Raw genomic sequence first — 21,985 nt, forward strand, 5'->3', positions numbered from 1 at the left:
ATATTGTTTAGTACGTGATTATTTTTTATTTTATTTATTCGTGAGACACACAGAGAGGCAGAGACACAGGCAGAGGGAGAAGCAGGCTCCATGCAGGGAGCCTGATACGGGACTCGATCCAGGGACTCCAGGATCACGCCCTGAGCCAAGGGCAGACACTCAACCGCTGAGCCACCCAGGGGCCCCTAGTAGGTAATTTAAAGTAGAAAACTAATTATTAAAACACCAAATAAGACTCCCAAGTTCGGGGGGGAGAGGGAGTAGCATTTTTATTGAAGGAGGGGCCATTAAAAAATTAAAAGACGAGCCATTCCCCAATTCTTTCTTTATAAAGATTTTATTTTTTTTATTTGTTTTTAAATGATTTCTACACCCAGTGTGTGGGGGTCAAACTCAACAACCCCATGATCAAGAGTCACATGCCCCAATGACTGGCCCAGCCAGGTGCCCCTCCCCAAATCTTCATTACCTCCCAGCTAGTTAGAGCTGAAGAAAATGGTTGATCATACCTTTTTTTTTTTTTTTTAAGATTTTATTTATTTATTCATGAGAGACACAGGCAGAGGGAGAAGCAGGCTCCCTCCAGGAAGCCCAACGTGGAACTCGATCCCAGGACCCTGGGGTCACGGCCTGGGCAGAAGGTGGTGCTAAACCGCTGAGCCCCCCAGGGGTCCCCAATCATACCTCTTCTTACTGTCCCTGACTCCCCTCCACTTTTGTTCTTTAGTGCAAATCTCAGTACGTTATTTTTGTAAATTATTTCCAGGTAAAACAGAAAAAGTAGTACGAAAAATAACCCAGGGATAGGTTTGTGGAAAGGTGTTTCCTTTTAAAAACTGGTCTTTGGTTACAGTGTAAGAATTACTGTGGCAACTTATGATAATTTTTAGGCCAAAAGTGTTATATATTCTAGCGAAATGTTTCAGATTACTTGATGATTACCCAGATATATGGAAAACTAGATCAGTAAGTCAGTGATTGAAAAAAACTACAAAAAATCAAACACTAGCGTAGCCTTTAAAGTAATTCTGGTTGAACGCCTGTGAGTGTCCAGCACTGGAGCTCCCCTGGAGCCCGGTATTTCGTCCCCCTACTTATTAAATTTTCCTTTCCTAGCAATGGCCTCTCTGTTTGCAGGTCCGCCCCACACCGTTCCTACAAGCTCCTTTTCCATCTGTAAGGCCTCCTCCAAACAGAGCTCTCTGCTGGAAGACACCGACCTTTTCAAGGCTCTGATGACTTGGGGAGGCCCCTGGGTGAACTGCCCGAGCCAGGCTCGCGCCTCCTGCAGACAGCTGGCCTCGTCCGAGGCACGCAGCACCTCCTCCACCATGCCCAGGCTCAGGGCCCTGGCGGCGTCCAGGGGGAGGGCGCCGCTTAGCACCTTGAGGGCCTGCCGGGCGCCCAGCAGCTCCACGAGGCGGGTGCCGCCGCCCCAGCTCGGCACGATGCCCATCTCCCTGTGGACGAACCTGATCTCGCCGTCCGCGGTCATGAGCCTGCAAGACAAGGGCGAACCTCCGTGAGTGAGTCCGCACCGCGGCCGGGCCTGGGGGGCGGCCTCGCTCCTAAACGCCCGCCCGCTCTAAACGCCCGCCAGACCGCCCCCAGAGTGCAGGCCCATGGCTCTCAAGAACTGGCTCTAGGCCCGGCGTCTACACGGTGCTCGCGCGAGCCCGCGGGGAGCCCACAGGGAGTACAGGGAGCCCGCGGGGAGCACGAGGAGCACCACCTACGGGGCCGACCGGCTGGGGGCCGCGGGCCCAGCCAGCAAGCCCTGCGCTCCCTTCACAGTCCTTTGGGACCCAGGAAAGGGCCGTGGGCCACGGGGTCAAGACGCCACCAGCGCTCCAGCCAGCCCGGGAGGCCACCCTGGGGAGGCGACCCTGGGGCGCGCACCGATGTCCCCAGCCTGCAGGGGAACAAGACCCAGACACCCCCGCGAGGCCCCACCCTGGACCCCGGCAGGGCGGCGACTGCGTGTGCCGGAGCCTCCCTGGGACTGGGGAGAGGACACGGGGGCCGGTGCCCCTCCTTGGCCCTGGGGAAGACCGCAGAGCAGTCGCAGCCCGACGCCACAGACCCCACGTGGGGCCCGGCCGGTAGGTGGGTGACCGCGCACCCCGAGCAATCACCGTGCAAACCTCCAGTGTGGACCCAAGGTCATGTCTGAGCTTTAAAAAATATTTTTTTAAGGTTTTATTTATTTATTCCTGAGAGACACACAGAGAGAGGCAGAGACACAGGCAGAGGGAGAAGCAGGCTCCTCTCAGGAAGCCCGACGTGGGACTTGACCCAGGGGTCAGGACCTGGGTCAAAGGTGAACCTCGCCACTGGGACCCCCAGGCGCCCGTGAACTCTTGTAAGTAATTGTGTTGGGAGACCACAAGCCTTTGATGCAAAGTGCGTAGCTTAACGGAGACTGCCGGGCTCTGAGGACAGATGGGCTGCATACGACACCCCGAAATACAGCAAAGAAAAAGACTCATGATATAAAGATGATGAGAAAGACTAAACTACTTACCTCTGGGCTTCAGTGTGCTTGTTTATAAAATAGAATAATAGTACTTATGCCATACAATTAGGAATATTAAGTGAGTTAATATATAAAGGTGCTTAGAATCTATTTGCCAGAATTCATCTAAACAGAAGGAATCCTGGATTGCATTTGTGTGTTTAAAAAACCGTCACTGTGAAATCTGCCTCAGTCCCATCCACGGGGCAGTATTACACTTTTATTTGGAATATAGATGTGTATATTTTGTGGCCTCGCAGGGCCCGACATACTGTAAGCTATGGGTACTGGCTTCTAGGAAGGTGGCTGCGTTGACAGCAGGGTCACTACGAGTAACGGCAATGTTTCTGCTACAAGATGAGTATAAAGTGGTTTCCTGTAGTTATTAAAAGGGCTTGATCCCTAAAGTACTGAAAGTGAAAGAACTATACTTACACGGGGAATACCGACAAATGATGGTTGTACTGTCCTGCCTCAGAGACATACACACCATGTTTATAGATAAGCCTAAAGTAAATATTGCCAAGTTGATTTAAAAAAATTGAGAGGAAGTCAAACTGTAAGAGACTCCTAACTCTGGGAAACACAGAAAGGGTTACAGAAGGGGAGGAGGAAGGGAATGAGGTGACTGGGTGACAGGCACTGAGGAGGGTACCTGATGGGATGAGCACTGGGTGTTAGACTTAATGTTGGCAAACTGAGTTTAAATAAATTTTAAAAAACACCAGAAAACACAGACACATCTAAGATTAACCTAAGGAATACTATGTAATACAAGTAAAAGCACAAATATTTTCAAATTTTAAGGAAGGCCTGTCACCAATACAGTAACAGTAATACAATGTCATAAATCTAAAGTTTGGAAACATTGATTTTATTGCTACATATTTTTTTTTTTTAACTTGAAGTTCGATTTCCCAACATATAGTGTAACGCCTGTGCTCATCCCGCCAAGCGACCCCTCAGTGCAGAAACAGTCATTTCCATCAACTGTAGTCTGGGCGCAGAAACTGCTCGGTCCTTTTACAGGGCGGTAAGCACCGGGAGGACAAGCCCACGGCGATGTGAGCTAACAGTCCCTGCGGGGTCCACCTGGGCGGGGGCGCCTGCACGGCGGCCTCGGCCCAGCTTCCTCCCCGACCTCACGTCCCGGCAAGTCCTGACAAAGCGGCCCCAGGAGCCCAAGGTCCCTCCCGGGAGCACACCGGCCCCGGCCGCGCCTTGCGGCGGAGCTCACCTCTAAGGGGCCTGCGGCGGGGGCGGGGGCGGGGGAAGCTTCACCGCCCCCTGCTCGCCCTCAAGCGGTCCCGCGGGGGCAGCGGCGACACGCACAGTCCTACCCGACCCGTGCCGACCGCGGTCAGGGCTCTGGAAGGACCCCAGGCTGTCCCCGCGTCCCTGAGCGGGCACTCGGCACTGTATGGACTCAGCTAGTATTTTTGGGGCGGGGCGACCCCGGGTAGCTCGCCCGCCCTTCCCACGGGCCTTCCCACGCTCCTTCCCACGCCAGGCCGGGCCGGGGCTCACCACTGCTGCGCACAGAGACAGGCAGGTTTCATCCCGCATAGCACAGCTAAACCCTTGATCTTCCAAAGAAACACAGGAAACAAAACTGCAGACAATTCCCACGCGCACACCAATGAACATGAACATTTCTGCATTACCAAAAACCTCTTAAAAATGCAAATTAAAACTTGATTTTTCATTATCAAAATGAGAAAAGCGGTTTTAAAAGATTATACCCCTGATAAGACAGGGTGCTCTCGCACAGATGCTCCTCGGCTGCTGGCACTAGGATAAAGGGGCCGAATCTTTCCTGAAGGATAACGTGGCACTAACGTATGAAAGACTCTGGACATTTTCTTACCCTTGATGAAGTACTTGAACTGCTCACGGGATTCATTCTAAGGGAATAATCTGAAATGTGGCAAAGCCTTGCGTATAAGGCAGTTGTCGCGACATTAATCATAACAAGGAAAAACGGGAAAGCACCAGAAGAGGATACGTTAGTGTATCCGTATCGATGGAATATCTTGTACTTGGTAGACTCATGGTTTCGGGTATATTCAATGCTAGAACGCCATCATTTTATAAACTATACACCATATGATCCTAGTTTTTTAAAATAAAAAAGTATCTATTTAAAAAAAAACCTGAAGAGAGCACGCCCAGCGCTGGCAGGTGCCTCGGGAAGGGGGCTGCAGCTCCTGTCCCGCACAGCCCCGGACTGGACAGGCGCCGAGGGGTGCTCGGGGCGCGGGGGCCTGCCACCCTCCGGCCCGCCCCGACCGACCCTAACCCGCGGTCAGCACGGCCCCCGGGGGCGTGGTTACTAGAACGAGCAATGTCCCTTTACAATTAGAAAATGCAAGAAACATTTTAAAAATCTCGCCGCCTGTGTCGTTGGTTCCTGGGGCTGCCGGAGGAGCTCAGCGGGTCCCCGCGGGGCCGCGCACCCTGGGGGCTCTTCCCCCTACGGGCCTCCCCGGCCGGGCCCCAGGCCCCTCCTCGCTCACTTCCCAGCCCGCCTCACGTCTTCACTGCCTGAAGGTCCCCCGACAATCCAGGGTAACGTCCCGCCGCCAACCCCGGGCCCTCACGGCACTGGCGAGGGCCCTCGGGCCAACCGGCAGCAGGCAGGGCACCGGCCCCGCGCCCACGAGTCCTCGCTGCCCCCTCCCCGAGGCCGACTGCCAAGGGCCGGCCCGCCGTGGGGCCAGGCCTCACTGAGCAGTGCGCGACGGGCACGTACGGTGGATGCCCCGCACCATATTAAAAACAAACAAAAAAGGAAGCTGGAGACAAGAAATTAAGAGGACCATGAGGGAGGCCAACACACTGACAGCCCGTGCCCGTCCGCGGCACACGAACCGGGCCAGCTTCCAGGGAGCGCGCGCAACGGCGTGGGCCGGCACCCCGGGGCCTGGCGCCAAGGGCAGGGGCGCCCACGGGCAGGAGCGCCCACGGGCAGGGGCGCCCACGGGCAGGAGCGCCCACGGGCAGGGGCGCCCACGGGCAGGGGCGCCCAGGGGCCCAGCCGACCTCCGTTCGCTCCACCAGGCCGAGCCGAGCCGCCAAGCTCCGGCCTCCCGCCCGCCCTCCAGCGCCGCCAGCGAGGCCCACTGCGGCGGCCGCCCTCCAGGCACCCCGTGGCTTCCCACCACGGACCCCTGCACCCCCCGTGCGAGCCGCCAGTAGGTAGAGGCTCCGCAGAGGAAACCATCCCAGCAGGACGGAGCAGGAGGCTCCGCCGGGCCCAGCGCCTCCCACCCCAGGGGGCTGTCAGGAGCGCCGCCTAGGGGCTAGCCTGTCGGGGATCCAGAGCTCGGGAGCGCAGACACCGGACCCGCACTCCAGAACCGGACGCGGTTGCTGTTTCCTCCAATATCCACGCGGTAAAACCAGGATATGAAGGCACGACTGGCTCCCTGCTGAGCCGCCACTTCAAAGAAGCCACCCGCACAGAAACCGAGTCAAGGCCTGACTGCGGAAGCAGGTGTGTATTACAGTTGGCGGGATTCGTGTATGCTGTTAAGAACTTTTTCCGAATTACAAAATATTTCAAATACACAGAAAATAATAAACTTATGTACCCGCTCCCCAGATTTTGCAGATGTTAACACTTTGCCACATTGATTTCTGAACTCTTTTCTGTCATCCTTTTCCCTTCTCTTCCCGGCTTCTTTCTCTCTCCAGCGGCAGCCAATATCCTGAAGTTAGTGAGAATCCTTTCCGTGCATGATTTAACTTTTTTTTTTTTTTATTTATGATAGTCACAGAGAGAGAGAGAGAGGCAGAGACACAGGCAGAGAGAGAAGCAGGCTCCATGCACCAGGAGCCCGACGTGGGATTCGATCCCGGGTCTCCAGGATCGCGCCCTGGGCCAAAGGCAGGCGCTAAACCGCTGCGCCACCCAGGGATCCCTGATTTAACTTTTAATAAATACTCAATATGTTGATCCAACAGTAAGCTTCTGCATGAAGTAGTATTTCAGTTTTATGTCCAGTACCACAAAGACAGTCCACCTGACTGCCAGCACCACGCTTAAACTGTTCAGTATTTGGCAGGTAATTTCTATATTGAAAATGAGTCTATCCAACTAACCTAGTGTGATGACATGAGCCATTAAGATAGTTCAATTAGCCCTGTCTACTCTGGGGGATCCCTGCGTGGCACAGCGGTTTAGTGCCTGCCTTTGGCCCAGGGCATGATCCTGGAGTCCCGGGATCGAGCCCCACGTTGGGCTCCCTGCATGGGGCCTGCTTCTCCCTCTGCCTCTGCCTCTGTCTCTCTCTGTCTCTCATGAATTAATAAATAAAATCTTAAAAAAAATAAAAATAAAAAAAATAAAAAAACTTGTCTACTCTGATTTATCATTTCCACTGCTGAAGGACCTTTAGAGTTGTTTCCTGTTTTTAGCTACTATGAATGTATGAATGGTGCTATGAACATTCTAGAACCTGTCTGTAGATAACATTTGTATATATTTCTATTGGATTTATATTAGGGTTTTTTTTTATTATTTAAATTCAATCTAGTTAACATAGTGTGTTATTAGTTTCTGGGGCAGAATTTAGTGATTCATCCATTGCATAGAACACCCAGTGGTCATGACATCAGGTGCCCTCCTTAATGCCCATCACCCTATTACCCTATCCCCCACCCCCCTCCCCTCCAGTAGCCCTCAGTTTGTTTTCTACTGTTAAAAGTCTCTTATGGGTGCCTCCCTTTGTTTTTATCTTATTTTTCCTTCCCTTCCCCTGTGTTCATCTATTTTGTTTCTTAAAAGACGTATGAATGAAAGCTTACGGTATCTGTCTCTCTCGGACTTAACTGCACTTAGCATAATCCCCCCTAGTTCCACCAACGTCATGGCAAATGGTAAGATTTCATTCTTTTTGATGGCCCAGTAACATTCCATCGTATTAGGATATATACACCACATCTTTATCCATCCATCCGCCAATGGACATCTGGGGTCTTTCATAGTTTGGCTACTGTGGACTTTGCTGTTATAAACACTGGGGTGCAGGTGCTCGCTCAGATCACTACATCTGTATCTTTGGGGTAAATCCCCAGTAGTGCAATTGCTGGGTCGTAGGGCAGCTCTATTTTTAACTTGAGGACCCTCCACACTGTTTTCCAGAGTGGCTGCACCAGCTTTCAAGCCCACCAACACTGTAATAGGGCTCCTCTGTCTCCACAGCCTCTCCAACATCTAACATTTCCTGACGTGTTAATTTTAGCTCTTCTGAGAGGTGTGAGGTGGTTTCTCATTGTGGTTTTGATTTGTATTTCCCTGATGCCGAGTGATGCAGAGCATTTTTCACATGTCTGTTGGCCACTTGTAGGTCTTTTTTGGAGAAATGTCTGTTCATGTCTTCTGCCCATTTCTTGACTAGATTTTTTTGTTTTGTTTTTTGGGGTGATGTATTTGATAAGTTCTTTATAGATTTTGGACACCAGCCCTTTATCTGTTATGTCATTTGCGAATACCTTCTCCTATCCCTTTTAGTTTTATTATTTCCTTTGCTGTGCAAAAGCTTTTTATCCGATGAAGTCCCAATAGTTCATTTTTGCTTTTGTTTCCCTTGCCTTTGGAGATGGGCCTAGCAAGAAGCTGCTGTAGCCGAGGTGAAAGAGGTTGCTGCCTGTGTTCTCCTCTAGGATTTTGATGGATTTCTGTCTCACATTTAGGTCTTCCATCCATTTTGAATTTGTCTTTGTGTGTGGTGTAAGGAAGTGGTCCAGTTTAATTCTTCTGCCCATGGCTGTCCAATTCTCCCAGCCCCATTTATTGAAGAGACTGTCCTTTTTCCATTGGATAGTCTTTCCTGCTTTGTCAAAGATGAGTTGATGACAGAACCATTTCTGGGTTCTCTAGTCTATTCCATTGATCTCTGTGTCTGTTTTTGTGCCAGTACCACACTGTCATGAGGATCACAGCTTTGTAATACAGCTTGAAGTCCAGAATTCTGATGCCTCCAGCTTTCTATTATAGTTTTGTAGGTTAAAAGTTCAACAAAAGACTAATTTAAAATCAAGAACTCAGTAGGGCTGCATTCTGTTCTGGAGGCTCCAGGGGAGTCCACTTGCTTGCCTTTCCCAGCTTCTAGAGCCTGCCCACAATTCTTGGCTCATGGCCACACTCCTCCATCTCCAAAGCCTGCACCTATGGGTTACATCCTCCTCACACTGCATAAACTCTGTCACTAACCCTCATTTTCTGACACTGAACTTTTCAGCATCCTTCTATAGCATTTTTAGGACCCTTGTAGTTACACTGGGCCCACCCACCAGGATAATCCCTCTGCTTTAAAGTCAGCTGAGTATCAACCTTATATTCACCTACAACCTAACTCTCCCTGACCATACGATGTAACATACTCACAGGTTCCACGGCTTAGGATACAGATATTTTTGGAAGGCCATTATTCTGTCAACCACAGACACACAGGAATAGAATTACTATGTCACACTATGTGACATTCTGTGTTAGCAGATACTGGGCATTTTCCATTGTGCCACCTTATATTCCCATTAGTACTCTTCTGAGAGCTACAGTTGCTTCACACCCTTGATAACACTTGACATATTCTATCTTTTTCATCTTAGTTTTTCTTGTGGGACTGTAATAAAAAGGCGTCATTTCAATTTGCATTTCCTTAATGGCTAAAAAGTTTCAGTGCTTTTCAACCATATTTTTTGGGCCACTCAAATATCCTCGGAAAAGTCAGTTTGAGTTTTCTGCCCATTTATTTTAACTGGGTTGTCTGTCTTACAGCTTTGGAAGAGTTCTTTATATATTCTAACTATGTCTTTTGTCAAGATATAAATATTGAGATAATCTCTCCCTCTGCAGGCTGCATTTTCATTATTTTAGTTATATGTTGATAGAAGTTATTACTACAGTCCAATTTATCAATTTCTTTATTTATGGTTAGTGATCATTGTGTCCTGTTTTAGAAATCCTTGAATACTTCAAGACCATATATTCTCCTGTTTTTTTCAAACAGTTCCACTGTGTTACCTTTAACTTTTATATCTGGAATTCATCTTGAATTGACTTTACACATATACATATACTTACTAAAGAGACCATTCTTTCCTAATGCACTAAAAGCGTCACGTTTGTCTTAAATAACCCTACATTTTGGATGTTTCTGAACTCTATTGGTCAGTTTCTCTATCCTTGTATGTACAAAAAGCATCTGTTTAAATTAGTTTTATAACAGGTTTTATGGTAGGTATAAGCCAACTTTGTTCTTTGTGACTACAGTAGTTCCTCCTGGTACTCTGCATTCCCATATGAATTTTAAAGACTGTCGATACATACACACACACACACACACACACACACCAACTTGCTGAGATTTCTTTTGGAACTACATTGAATCTGTGGATTATTTGGGGGGAGAGGTGAATCTTTACAATATTGAGTCTTTTATTCCATGGACATGGTATATTTCTATTTCACCATTTATTTGGGTCTTCTTTAATTTCTCTCAGTATTGGAGGCACCTGCGTGGCTCAGTGGTTGAATGTCTGCCTTCAGATCAGGTCGTGACCCTGGGGTCCTGGGATCGAGTCCCACACTGGGCTCCCTGCATGGGAGCCTGCTTCTCCCTCTGCCTGTGTCTCTGCCTCTCTCTGTGTGTCTCTCATGAATAAATAAATAAAATATTTTAAAACAAATTCTCTCAGTGTTGTTTTCTAGCTTTCAATGTAGAATCCTGACATGCCTTTTGATTTGTTCCTAGCTGTTTTTTTTTTTTTTTTTTTTTTCTAAAGCTACTCTGAGGGACACCTGGGTGGCTCAGCAGTTGAGCGTCTGCCTTCAGGGCATGATCCTTGGATCCTGGGATCGAGTCCCACATCGGGCTTCCTGCATGGAGCCCACTTTTCCCTCTGCCTGTGTCTCTGCCTCTCTCTTGCTGTCTTTCCTGAATAAATAAATAAAATTTAAAAAAAAAAAGCTACTCTGAATGTTATTGTTCTTTAAATTTTGTTATTTATTTGTTTGCTGCTGGAATATAGAAATGTTTAATTTTTATTAACCTTGCAGCCAGAAAACTTACAAAATTCACTTATTAATTCTAAAAGATTAGCTATATATATATATATATATATATATATATATATATATATATATTTGGATCACAATGTTGTCATATGTGAATAGTAGGCTTTCTTAAAATCCAATCCTTATAATTTCCTTAATCTTGTTTTACTGAACTGACTAGGATATCTAGTATAGTGACAGTACTCTCCTTGTTCCTGATGTCAGAGGGAAAGCTTTCAATGAGATATTTGCTGTAGGATTTTTGTAAATGTTCTTTATAAGATTAAGACAGTTCTTTCCTGGTGTGCTAAGAGTTTCTATCATGTATGGATGTTGAATTCTATCAAATGCTTTTGCATCTATCAGATTGTAACGATCTATCTCCCTTTTTTGTTAATATGGTATATTACACTAATTGGTTTCAAGGTTAAACCAATCTTGAATTTCTAGAATAAGCCCTTTGATTAAATTTGGTAATACTCTGTAAAGGATTTTTATATTTATGTTTATGGGACTAGCCTATAATTGGCTTTCTTATAATTTCATTTCTAGGTTTTGGAATAAATACTGTACTCATTAAAAGAGTGGGGAAAAAAAGAGCTGGGAAGTATAACTTCCTTTTCTATTCAATGAACAGTGTGTGTAAGATTGATGTTCTTTCTTTCTTAAATGTTTGGAAAACCTGACTGATAAATCTAAGTTTTAAAAACTAAGATTTCAGGGATTGGTCTGGAAGCTTGCTGCTGATTTGAGTCCTAATCTTTCCACACATCGTCCCCCAAATTACAAAATTAACAAGGAGTGAAAGAAAACCACACCAACGGGATTACTCAGAGACACAGAATACTGTATCCTTGAAATTGCCTTTAAGTACAGAAATAAACATCAAATTAAAAAATTATTTCCTGCTGCTGTTGTAAGCCAATAGGCACAAACTGATAAAGAGGAGGCTTAGGACATCTGTATAAAACAGGACAGGAAAATGGAAGACTGAGGAAGTACAGTCAAAATCACCCCCAGAAGAGAAAATCCAACACTATGTTCTAAAAACTTAAGTGCAAATTGGGGATTTGGTAGTCCATAGTACTGGCTATAGAAAAGGAGCTTGAAGATAAAGGGTAAAACTGATAGTTTGAGTAAGCACAGCTTCTGAAGAAAGACCCAGATTAAGTAGAGAAGGGGTGGTTCCCTTGGAGAAATAAAAGAAAAAAATTAGAGAATAAAAATAAGGATTCTGTAGAAACAAAAGGACTCCTCTCCTATTTGGAAATCCACTGTGTGACTAATGCATCCATTCAAAAACTAAACTGTGAGAAGTTGGCACTCTCAAATTAGGAATCCTAGCCACAAAATACTCAGAAAATATCAAGCTAATCCTATAAAAAGCTACTGTAAGAATAAAGCAGAACACGTAAATTCAAACATTTCAGCTGATGAAAAGTACTCCCTCCCCAGGAAAAAAAAACACGAAATAGAAGAAAAACTGGTCATGATCATTCCAAAATTAATTCAACATCTTCAAATAGCATAGTTATGAAAAAATTTTTAAAAAAATCTTGAGTCAGAAATTTAAGCATATTTTTGAGAGAGCACACATATGAGAGAGAGGAGTGGGGATGGGAGTAGGGGGAGAATCTTAAGCAGGCTCTATGCCTAGCACAGAACCTAGCACACACATGGGGCTTGGTCTCACAACCCTGAGATAATGACCTGAACCGAAATCAAGAGTCAGATGCTTAACCATCTGAGCCAGGCACCCTGTGAACCAGGAATTTAAAAACCTGGAGTGGAAATCAACCCCTAGACACACACATAAACACACACACACGAATAGGGGCTGGGAGATAAAACTGAACTCAAGAAAAATAAAAGAAAAAGAGAAGAATACGTTTGAATAAAAATTTAATATATATATTTTTAAGATTTTTTATTTATTCATGAGAGACAGAGAGAGAGGCAGAGGGAGAAGCAGGCTCCATGCAGGGAGCCGACGTGGGACTCGATCCCAGGCCTCCAGGATCACACCCTGGGCTGAAGGCGGCGCTAAACCGCTGAGCCACCCAGGCTGTAGGGCATTTTTAAAAAGCAAGAAAATGACCAAGAGAATGAGAATTGGTTAAAAAAAAAAGAAGAAGAAGAAAAAGGAGTTAGAGAAATAAGCAAGAAGTCCTATATGAATAACTGAAACTGATAAAACAAATATTGAAAGCATTCACTGGATACCTGGGAAAATGGACTCTAAAGAATCACCTCAGACATATCCTAATAAAGTATTAGACTTTACATATAGAGAAACCTCGGGACCTCTAAGCAAAAAACAATAAAAAACTTATAAGTCAAAATAATTATAATGCCACTGGACTTATCAAAAGCAAAAAGGTACCAGACCCAGATGGTTTCACAGGGTTTACCAAATCTTTACAGACTATGTAGTTCTGATGCCATCTGAGATAGAAAATGAAAGAAACATTCCAATTTTTTTAATGAAGCGTAACATTAATACCTAAGTCTGCTACATATAACACAAAAAATTAAATTAGACCAATATTTGTCTATTCAAGTGTGCAGTCTCCAAGATGACACCCAATGATCACTGCCCCTGGTATTTACATCCTTGTGTATGTCATCTTTTCCCCTTGAATGTGGACTGGACCTAGTGACCCCTAGTGACCCTGATCTAATAAACAACATAGGAAAAGAAATGGGATGCCCCTTCCAAGATTGTGGGTTTCTGTCTTTCTATTCTCTTTCTCTTAGAACCTCCTCAATTTGGGGGAAGCAAGCTTCTAGGTTGTGAATAGCCCTGTGGCAAGCCCAGGCAAGCCCAAGAAACTCCTATCCCAGCAATAGTCAGTGAGGACCTGCCCACAGCCTCTCGAGTGAGTTTCGACACAATCTTCCCTCAGTTGAGTCCTGGCTGACATCTTGATTACAGCCTCATGACAGACCTGAGCCAGAGGCACCCAGCCAAGCCACATGCAAATTCCTGACCCCTGGAAATAATAAATGTTTATGTTTTAAGCTGTAAGTTTTGAGGTGATTTATTACCCAGCAATTGATAATTAACACAAATATCAAAACAAAAATCCTAAATATTATCAAATACATTTCAACACCATATTAAGGAAATCACACACCCTGAGTAAAAGGGATTTATACTTTAATTGACGTTAGAAATCAATTATTATAATCATATTAATAGGTCTAAGAAGAAAAATCATTTATCTTTATAGTTGGTAAAAAGTATTTAGATGAAATTCAGTACCTCAAAACTCTTAAAAGAATAGGAATGGAAGGATATTCTTTAGCATTAATCTATATACAAATATATACAAATACGAACCTCAATCCTACAGCTAGGATCTTACTTTAAGTATCCAACTCTTCATTTTGGCATGTGTCATGATCTCAAAGTCATAATGATCTCAAGCCTCATGCCAGGCTCCACATTCAGTGGGGAGTCTCCTTTAGATTGTCTGTCTCCATCTCCCCCTACCCCTTGCTCCCCCACCCACTTACAAACTCTCTCTCTCTCTAAAATAAATAAATCTTGGGCAGCCCTGGTGGCTTAGCGGTTTAGCACTGCCTTCGGCCCGGGGCATGATCCTGGAGACCCAGGATCAAGTCCCACGTTGGACTCCCTGCATGGAGCCTGCTTCTCCCTCTACCCATGTCTCCGCCTCTCTCTCTCTCTCTCTCTCTCTCTCTCTAATAAATAAATAAAATCTTTAAAAAAATAAAATAAAATAAAATAAAATAAAATAATCTTAAAAAAAAAAAAAAAGATAGGTGGTGAGAAACACTAGATGTATGTCCACAAAGATCAGGAACAAGAAAGCAAGGATGAAAAAAAAAAAGAAGAAAGCAAAGATGGCAAATCTCTCTACTACTGTTTAACATTATACTGCAGGTATTCACTGAAACAGTAAAAACAGGAAACTATCAGAGAAATAATAATTGGGACAAAATGAAACTATCTCTATTGTATAATTGGAAGACTAAAGAATCAATGATAAAACCAATTCAAGCAACAGAAAAATTCAGGAAGGTAGCAGCATATAAAATTGCCATAAAATAACCTTCATCCTATACACAAAAAAGAAATTAGATGACATAATGGAAGAGAAAACTCAGTTTTCAACAGCAACAAGAGCAAAATACTTTGAAAAAAACCTTCCAATTACATATTTTTTTTTAGGATTTTATTTGAGAGAGAGCTAGATCTATTACATGGTAAGATCTAGTATCTAGCATAAGATACATCAAGTATCTGATAAGTTTGTGATATGATAGTGATATCCACAGAGGAACCTTCTTAAAGAAATAGTATTGAAACAAAAGGATAGCCATTTGGGAAAAAGAGAAAATAACATTCATTACTCCATAAAAATAAACTCAAGAATGGATTAGGTATATAAATAAAACACAAGACTATCCACAAGTACTAGAAAAAAACATAACTGAATTCCTCTATAATCTGGACATATGGAAGACTTTTTAAAAAGAACTCAAATCCAAATGCAATAGAAGAAAGAATGGATAAATAGAACTACAATAAAACAAATGCTCGCATGGGAAAAACAAATAAAACATAAGCAAAGACAAAAGACACAATGAGAAGCTGGACAAAAAAAAGCTGAATACATAAAAAATTTATCATCAAAAATGGCAAATATCCGTAATATTTAAAGAACTTATAAAAAATTAAGGGGAAAAAAGCCAAATATTCTGTAGAGAAATAAGCAAAACATGAATAGGTATTTCACAAAAAAATATATAAATGTTTCTTAACCACATGTAAATATGATCAACCTAACTTACTTTAAGAGAAATGCATGTAAAAGCTATACAGAAACACTATCCTCACCTGTTAGACCGACAAACATTCAAAAGCTTAACAGTAGCCTTTGCTGGCAAGGCCGAGTCAAACAGATTATAGAAAATTTTAAGAATGGTGTATTCCCTATGGAAGAGAATTTGGCAATATCTAATGAAACTAAACATTCATTTCACCTTTGATTCAGCCATTCTCCTAGAACTGATCCTTAAGATACACCGTTAATAATACCAAAAAATACACACAGCTATTCATCACAACAGTGTACATATTAAAAACAAAATTCAATCAACAGGGATGGGAAGAAAGAAAAAAATTAAAAATGAATACAAAAACTAAATGAGCTAAACAAGTATTTCAAATGAATAACAACCACACTGAAGGAGGAAAAGCAACAGGGAACTAATTCAAGTTACTTTCGAATATGATGCAATACTTTATTTACCCTTAGTCTAGGAGACAAAGAAACAAAGAACAATGGGCAAATCTTGAACTCTTTTCAAATGGTGATGTTACTGTAAATATGGTGAAGTAAAGCCAGGGGCGCTGTGTTGCAGGAGGTACAGTAGGGAATGGGAGGAGAGAACAAATTTGTGAGAATAGACTGGATTGGGAGATACCAAGTAGAAATTCACGATCTCTAATGAACAAATGGATTAAATGAATGCATGCTGTAGCTTTGTTTGCTAAAAGAGTCCAGAAACCACGATACCAGTAGCAATGAGAGCACCACCAGGCATCCAGGTCTTGGTTTTTAAAAATATTATTTCCTAGTTAAAAGAACCAGCACTCAACACCCCCCCCTTCCCCAAGGGGGGAAAAAAAAAAAACAGCAGTGCTCCTATGAGGTATGTCTAAATCTACGGTCAGAAAGAGGAAGGTATAAGATGCCTAGAGTATCTTGTACTCAGAAACTTAAGGAGGCATTTGAATGAATGGATGAATGGATGGATGGATGGATGGATGGATGGATGGATGGATGAATGAATGAATGAATGAATGATAGGGCATATCAAAAGGATACAAAAGCCAGTGTGAAAGGCTTCCCACTGGCCAAATCTGGGACAACTGAAGCATCAGAACAATCAAGGACAGTAATGAACCATAAACCACTGAAAACAAGCATTTATTTATTAGTCCACACTGATGATAAATATACACATACATACACACACATGCAGGGAAAGGGGCAAAGAGGACTTTTCTTTAGAATACCATGACAAGTGATACACATGGATGAATGAAGTTAGAGAAACACAAACACACAATCATCATAGTAAAGATGGTTTCAGAAAGAATCATCAAGGAATGCTAAATCCAGTGGAGAAAGTTTGGCGAAAAACAGAGTATTAGACTTGCCTGCAAGCATCTCTCAAGTATTATTTATTATCGCAAAGGGGAAATACTCTAGTGTTTGGAGTGGGTAATCAAAATTAGCATCACCAACAAGAGGCAGAAGAAACACCTGGTTGCATCCAGATGTGATACCTCAGGAACAGTATCATTGTATCATCTCTGCCCCTCCCCAGCCCCTGCTCATGTGCTCTCACTCATTTTTGCATGGATGTTATCCAGACATATAACCTGAATCCAATAATGAGAAAATACCAGAAATCCTCAAAATGAAGACTAATTTATTAAAACACAAAAAGCAAACCTAGTCTGTTTTCTTTAAAACGTCAATGTCATGAAAGACAAAGGCAAGCTGAAGAACTCTTCCAGATGGAAAGAGAGTGAAGAAACCTCGACAGCTAAATGCAATACATGATCCTGCAAGAGAGGAAAGCAGCGCTGTCCTGGACACCATTGTCTAACTGACAAAACTGGCGCACACACAGTATACCAGATAAAAGTTCTGCATTGGTGTTAAATTTCCTGCATCTGACAACAGTACTGAGGTTATGTAAGACAATACTCATTCTCCTACATATATGTGTATATGCGTGTATAAAACATTAAAGGGCAAGATGTTTGCAACCTACTCTAAAATTTCTCAGAAAAAATATATACACTTACATATATAGATGTATGTACACATATATGAGAGACAAAATTAAAACGAAATATCAAAATGTTAAAAATGTAAAAACTAAGTGAATAGTATAGGGAAATTCTTTATATCATTCCTGAACGTTTTCTACAAGTTTCTAATTATTTCCAAACGAAAAAATGCAGTTCTACTTTGTCTTGCACCAAATTCAGTAACAAAAAATTAAATATTAGATATGTTATTAAAGTATCTACATGGTTTTGCTTGCCAAAAATTGATGCTAAAAGCCAAGTAGTCTGAGTCTGTCATTTTCTCTTTTCTAGGGTAGTTTTGAGATTTTTCTTTTCTCTCTGTCCTTCCTCACTCCCCTCTTTGAATGATGTCGAATCAGAAAGTGGAATAAAGGAATGAGTGTTCTAAGTCCCTCCTAAAGCACATTCCAGAATTTTGAGCTTAAAACCAATCTAAGAAACCATATTATGATTACTCTTAAAATATGAGGCACCTGGGTGGCTCTGTCAGTTAAGCATCTGCCTTCCATTCAGGTCATGGTCTTAGGGTCCTGGGGTCGAATCCCACGTGGGCTCCCTGCTCAGCGACTTCTCCTTCCCCCTCTGCCCCTCCCCAGCCCCTGCTCATGTGCTCTCACTCTGCTCTCTCAAATACATAAAATCTTAAAAAAAAAAAAAAAAGTATGAGTGAGCCTTTATCAATTTGACATACATAGCGACTATTATTGATGTTTTCCAAAAAGAATCTAAATAAAATTTAAAGAAAAATTTACAAAGGTGACTTTAGAGTAATAAAGTTACCGATTTTCATTTAGTGCCCAAATGGGTGAAAGGTGACAACTATATTCTCTGTGCCAAGCCCACATGTCGTAGGCAGAATGCTCCCACGAAGATGGCCGTGCCCTAGTCCCCGGAACCCCTGCACCTGCACTTCGCATAAGCAAAGAAGCTCTGCAGATGGAATTTTAGGATTACAATACACTAAAAAAGGGAGGTTATCTGAGTGAGCCCAATTTACCCACATGAGTTCTTAAAAGCACAGAACTTTCTCCAGCTGGAGTTACAGAGATGCAGCAGAAAGGTGAATGACAAAAACTCAAAGTATGAGAGAAACTCAACTCCCCACTGCCATAGGGGGCCACATAGAAAACTCGAGAAGGAATGCAGACATCCCCTAGGTGCAGAGAATGGTTCGCAGCTGATAGTCAGTCCTCATGGAGAACACGTGCAGAGAACTGAAATGTCCTACACGTGCAGAGAACTGAAATCTGCGGGGTGGAATCAGGATGAGCCTGGCCCTGGTTTCTCCCTGAGTCTCCAGAACCCAGTGCTGCCAACATACTGATTTTGGCCTTTTGTGACCAGGTTTAGAGAAACCAGTTGAGCCCAGCCAGACTTCAGACTATACACTGGTGAGAGAAATTATGTTGTTTTAAGCCACTAAATTTGTGGTAATTTGTTATGGCTGCAGTAGAAAACTAAAACTCAAATAAGTATTTTTATTTCTTAATTTTTATTCCATTCTAAATATTTTAATTAGGGTTAAAAATTAGAAGCAAATTATCACAGTTCTAGCTTTTTGTTTCCTCATATCAATTTTGTCACTAAAAGGGAAACATAATGTTTGAATGACTAGATTCTGAGCACTAAGGAATATCAATTTTTTACTTGATAAGTTAGTGTTTTGCTTTTAAAAATGTTTTTAAAAGGGCAGCCCCGGTGGCTCAGCGGTTTAGCACCACCTTTGGCCTGGAGCCTGATCCTGGAGACCTGGGATCGAGTCCCATGTTAGGCTCCTGGCATGGAGCCTGCTTCTCCCTCTGCCTGTGTCTCTGCCTGCCTCTCTCTCTCTCTCTCTCTCTCTCTCTCTCTCTCTCTCCCTCTGTGTGTGTGTGTGTGTGTGTGTGTCTCTCATGAATAAATAAAATCTTTAAAAAAAAAAGGTTTTAAAATGCCATTTTCTCTAAGAACATTTTATATGAAAACTGACTCAACTGAATGCAATTTAATATAGGGGTCTGTAGGTACCAAGTAGACTTGATGGTTCCTGAACTCTGAAATATTAATTCATTACGCATATGATCAGCTGGTGCCTAGAGGGTTTCGAGATAGCCAGAACGCTGCATGAGCTCATTTCTTTGGAATATTCATAATCAGTGTACCTCTCATCTTCTGAAATATTTCCCATGGGTAATGGAAGAGCAGCAGGGATGAAAATCCTAGTTGAGTGAATTCCAGGCAATTCTCCAAGGTAAGAAAGTTAAACAAGCTAAAAAAGGCTAACATATAACCCTTGAGGAAGGAACTTATCTTTTCAGTAGGATGCTATGAAAGCTTTTGGTGTTCTTTCCGAGCAAGCAGATATTTTTAGAATAACAAAGCAATTTGTCATAGAAGATAACCAACAATGTTGGAGGAAAGACCAGCTAGAGTACCTCCGTTGACCTACCACCTCCTTGTACCTGTGGCTAGTAAGGTACGTCAGTGTGCAGTCCTCTGTTTCGGCATCTAACTTCTAAGAACTTTTCTGGGGAGTATGTAGGTTAAAAATGCCTGAAGAGTTGAAGATAGTGCTCTTCAAAGTTCTATTGTAAAGGATCAGTTTCTACCATTTGTTCGCAACTTCTCGTGGATGGTGAAATCAATAATTTTGTAAAATGCAGTAAAACTATATAACTATAAAAATGAAACAAAATCCCAAGACATGTAAGTTTCTTGAATGGCAGTGTCTAGTACATATGGGAGCTAAACATATGTTTAATGAGTGACTCAGCTGAATGTACTTTAACATGAGGGCCTATCCATACCAAGTAGTGGAGCCACAAATGAGCATGTCTTCACTGGCAAGGTGGACGTATCTGGTATATTACTAGCTCTAGCTGATGAGGGCAAGCACCCTCAGATATCTCATAACCAAGAAAGTACATATTTTATGAGACCCCAGGACACACGAGACCAAGTAGTCTCTGACTATCTTTTCCTGTGATTTTGCCTTTTGTCCTAAAACCCCAACTATCCAAACACAGATCAGGAATGACTATGAAGGATAATGCTAAAGTCTAATAAGTCTAATACATGCTTACAGACGAACACCGGGCTCTACGTTAAGATATCCAGAAGAGGGGGATCCCTGGGTGGCTCAGCGGTTAAGCACCTGCCTTCGGCCCGGGGTGTATCCTGGGGTTCTGGGATCGAGCCCCATGTCAGGCTCCCTGCATGGAGCCTGCTTCTCCCTCTGCCTGTGTCTATGTCTCTCTCTCTCCCTGTGTCTCTCATGAATAAATAAAATCTTTTAAAAAATAAAATAAAAAGATATCCAGGAGATACCTGTAAGGCTTAATTTGTATTTACTTTTATGCAGAGGATTTTTGAATGTAAAAATGCATGTTCACATACAGCTTAGAATTCCTTAAATATATCAGACATTTAAATATACATTTTTAATATATTACATATATTATAAAAAATTATTTAAATTACATGTTAAAAACTGCCTGTATTTCAGCATAAAGTGAGAAAAGTAATCCTTTCACACACAGATCATTTTAAATTTAGCCTCGCATCATCCATAAAGCCAACGACCACTTCCTCTTCACAGAATCCAATGTAGTATCGTAATGCAACCTGCAGTGACGACGGCAGAGGGCACTGTCACAGAAAGGAGTGCTTTCTGCTGTGTTCAAGATTCCTCCCTAGGTCAGAGTACAAAGAGGCTAAGATCTTCATAAACTGTCTTATACACTAAAACTATTTTAATATATCTACTTATGTGAATACAAAGTGATATATTTCAACTGATAAATTGGAACCTGAGTCATAAATCATAATAAAGAAAAAGAATACTTTGTATACATAAACGTGGTGAATCTTTCCTCATACTATTTCTAGTACTATGTGATGCCATTTATAGAGTTCAAAAAGAAAAACAGAACATATCAGTTATAGAATAGTTAATTTCCTTTTTTTAAAAGACTTTTTCAGATTTTTTTTTAAGATTTAATTTATTTCTTTGACAGAGAGAGAGAGAGCGCAGAAGCAGGCAGACTGACAAGCAGAGGGAGAAACAGAGCCCCTGCTGAGCAGGGAGCCCAATGAGGGGCTCGATACCAGGACCCCGGCCAGAATCATGACCTGAGCTGAAAAGGCAGACGCTTACCTGACTGAGTCCCCCAGGTGCCCCAGTTAATTTTATTTTCTTAGGAAATAAGGAAACAAGTACTTTCATAATAAAAGAAATTAATTATCATAGAATTTAGGGTAGTAGTTTCCCTTAGACGGAAATAAGGGGGCTGTGACTTAGGAGGGGCTTGTAGGAGACTTCAGGAGTGCTGACAATGTTCCCATTCTTAACCTGTATTATGGTAACACAGGTTCCCATTTTGTCTTGGAAGCAGCTGCAGTGGTCTGTGTGTGATACAATGAGAACCCAAATTGCTTTATAGTCATCTCAGACATCTTAAGACTAAAATGTCACAAAAAAGACATGGGCCTAACATCTAAAATGTGGAATTTCAAGAAAGTATAAATAAAGAGCTCCTATGTGCTTTCTGCTCTCAAATGTCCCCCTCTT

The 21,985-nt window shown here is 42.9% G+C and overlaps 1 protein-coding gene across 6 annotated transcripts in view; it reads right to left on the reverse strand.

The window, feature by feature from the left end:
* Positions 1 to 318: 318 nt before the first annotated feature.
* Positions 319 to 21,985, reverse strand: part of ECHDC1 (ethylmalonyl-CoA decarboxylase 1) — a 61,118-nt gene continuing 39,451 nt past the window's right edge. For all 6 annotated transcript variants that reach the window (XM_025422966.3, XM_025422968.3, XM_049115359.1 and 3 more), the window contains one exon: positions 319 to 1,499. In XM_025422966.3, the coding sequence (XP_025278751.3) occupies positions 1,113 to 1,499 (387 nt within the window). In that variant the 3' untranslated portion in view covers positions 319 to 1,112. The remainder of the gene's footprint in view (positions 1,500 to 21,985) is intronic.

This window comes from Canis lupus, chromosome 1 (assembly GCF_003254725.2).
Source record: "Canis lupus dingo isolate Sandy chromosome 1, ASM325472v2, whole genome shotgun sequence".
NCBI classification, from domain to species: domain Eukaryota; kingdom Metazoa; phylum Chordata; class Mammalia; order Carnivora; family Canidae; genus Canis; species Canis lupus.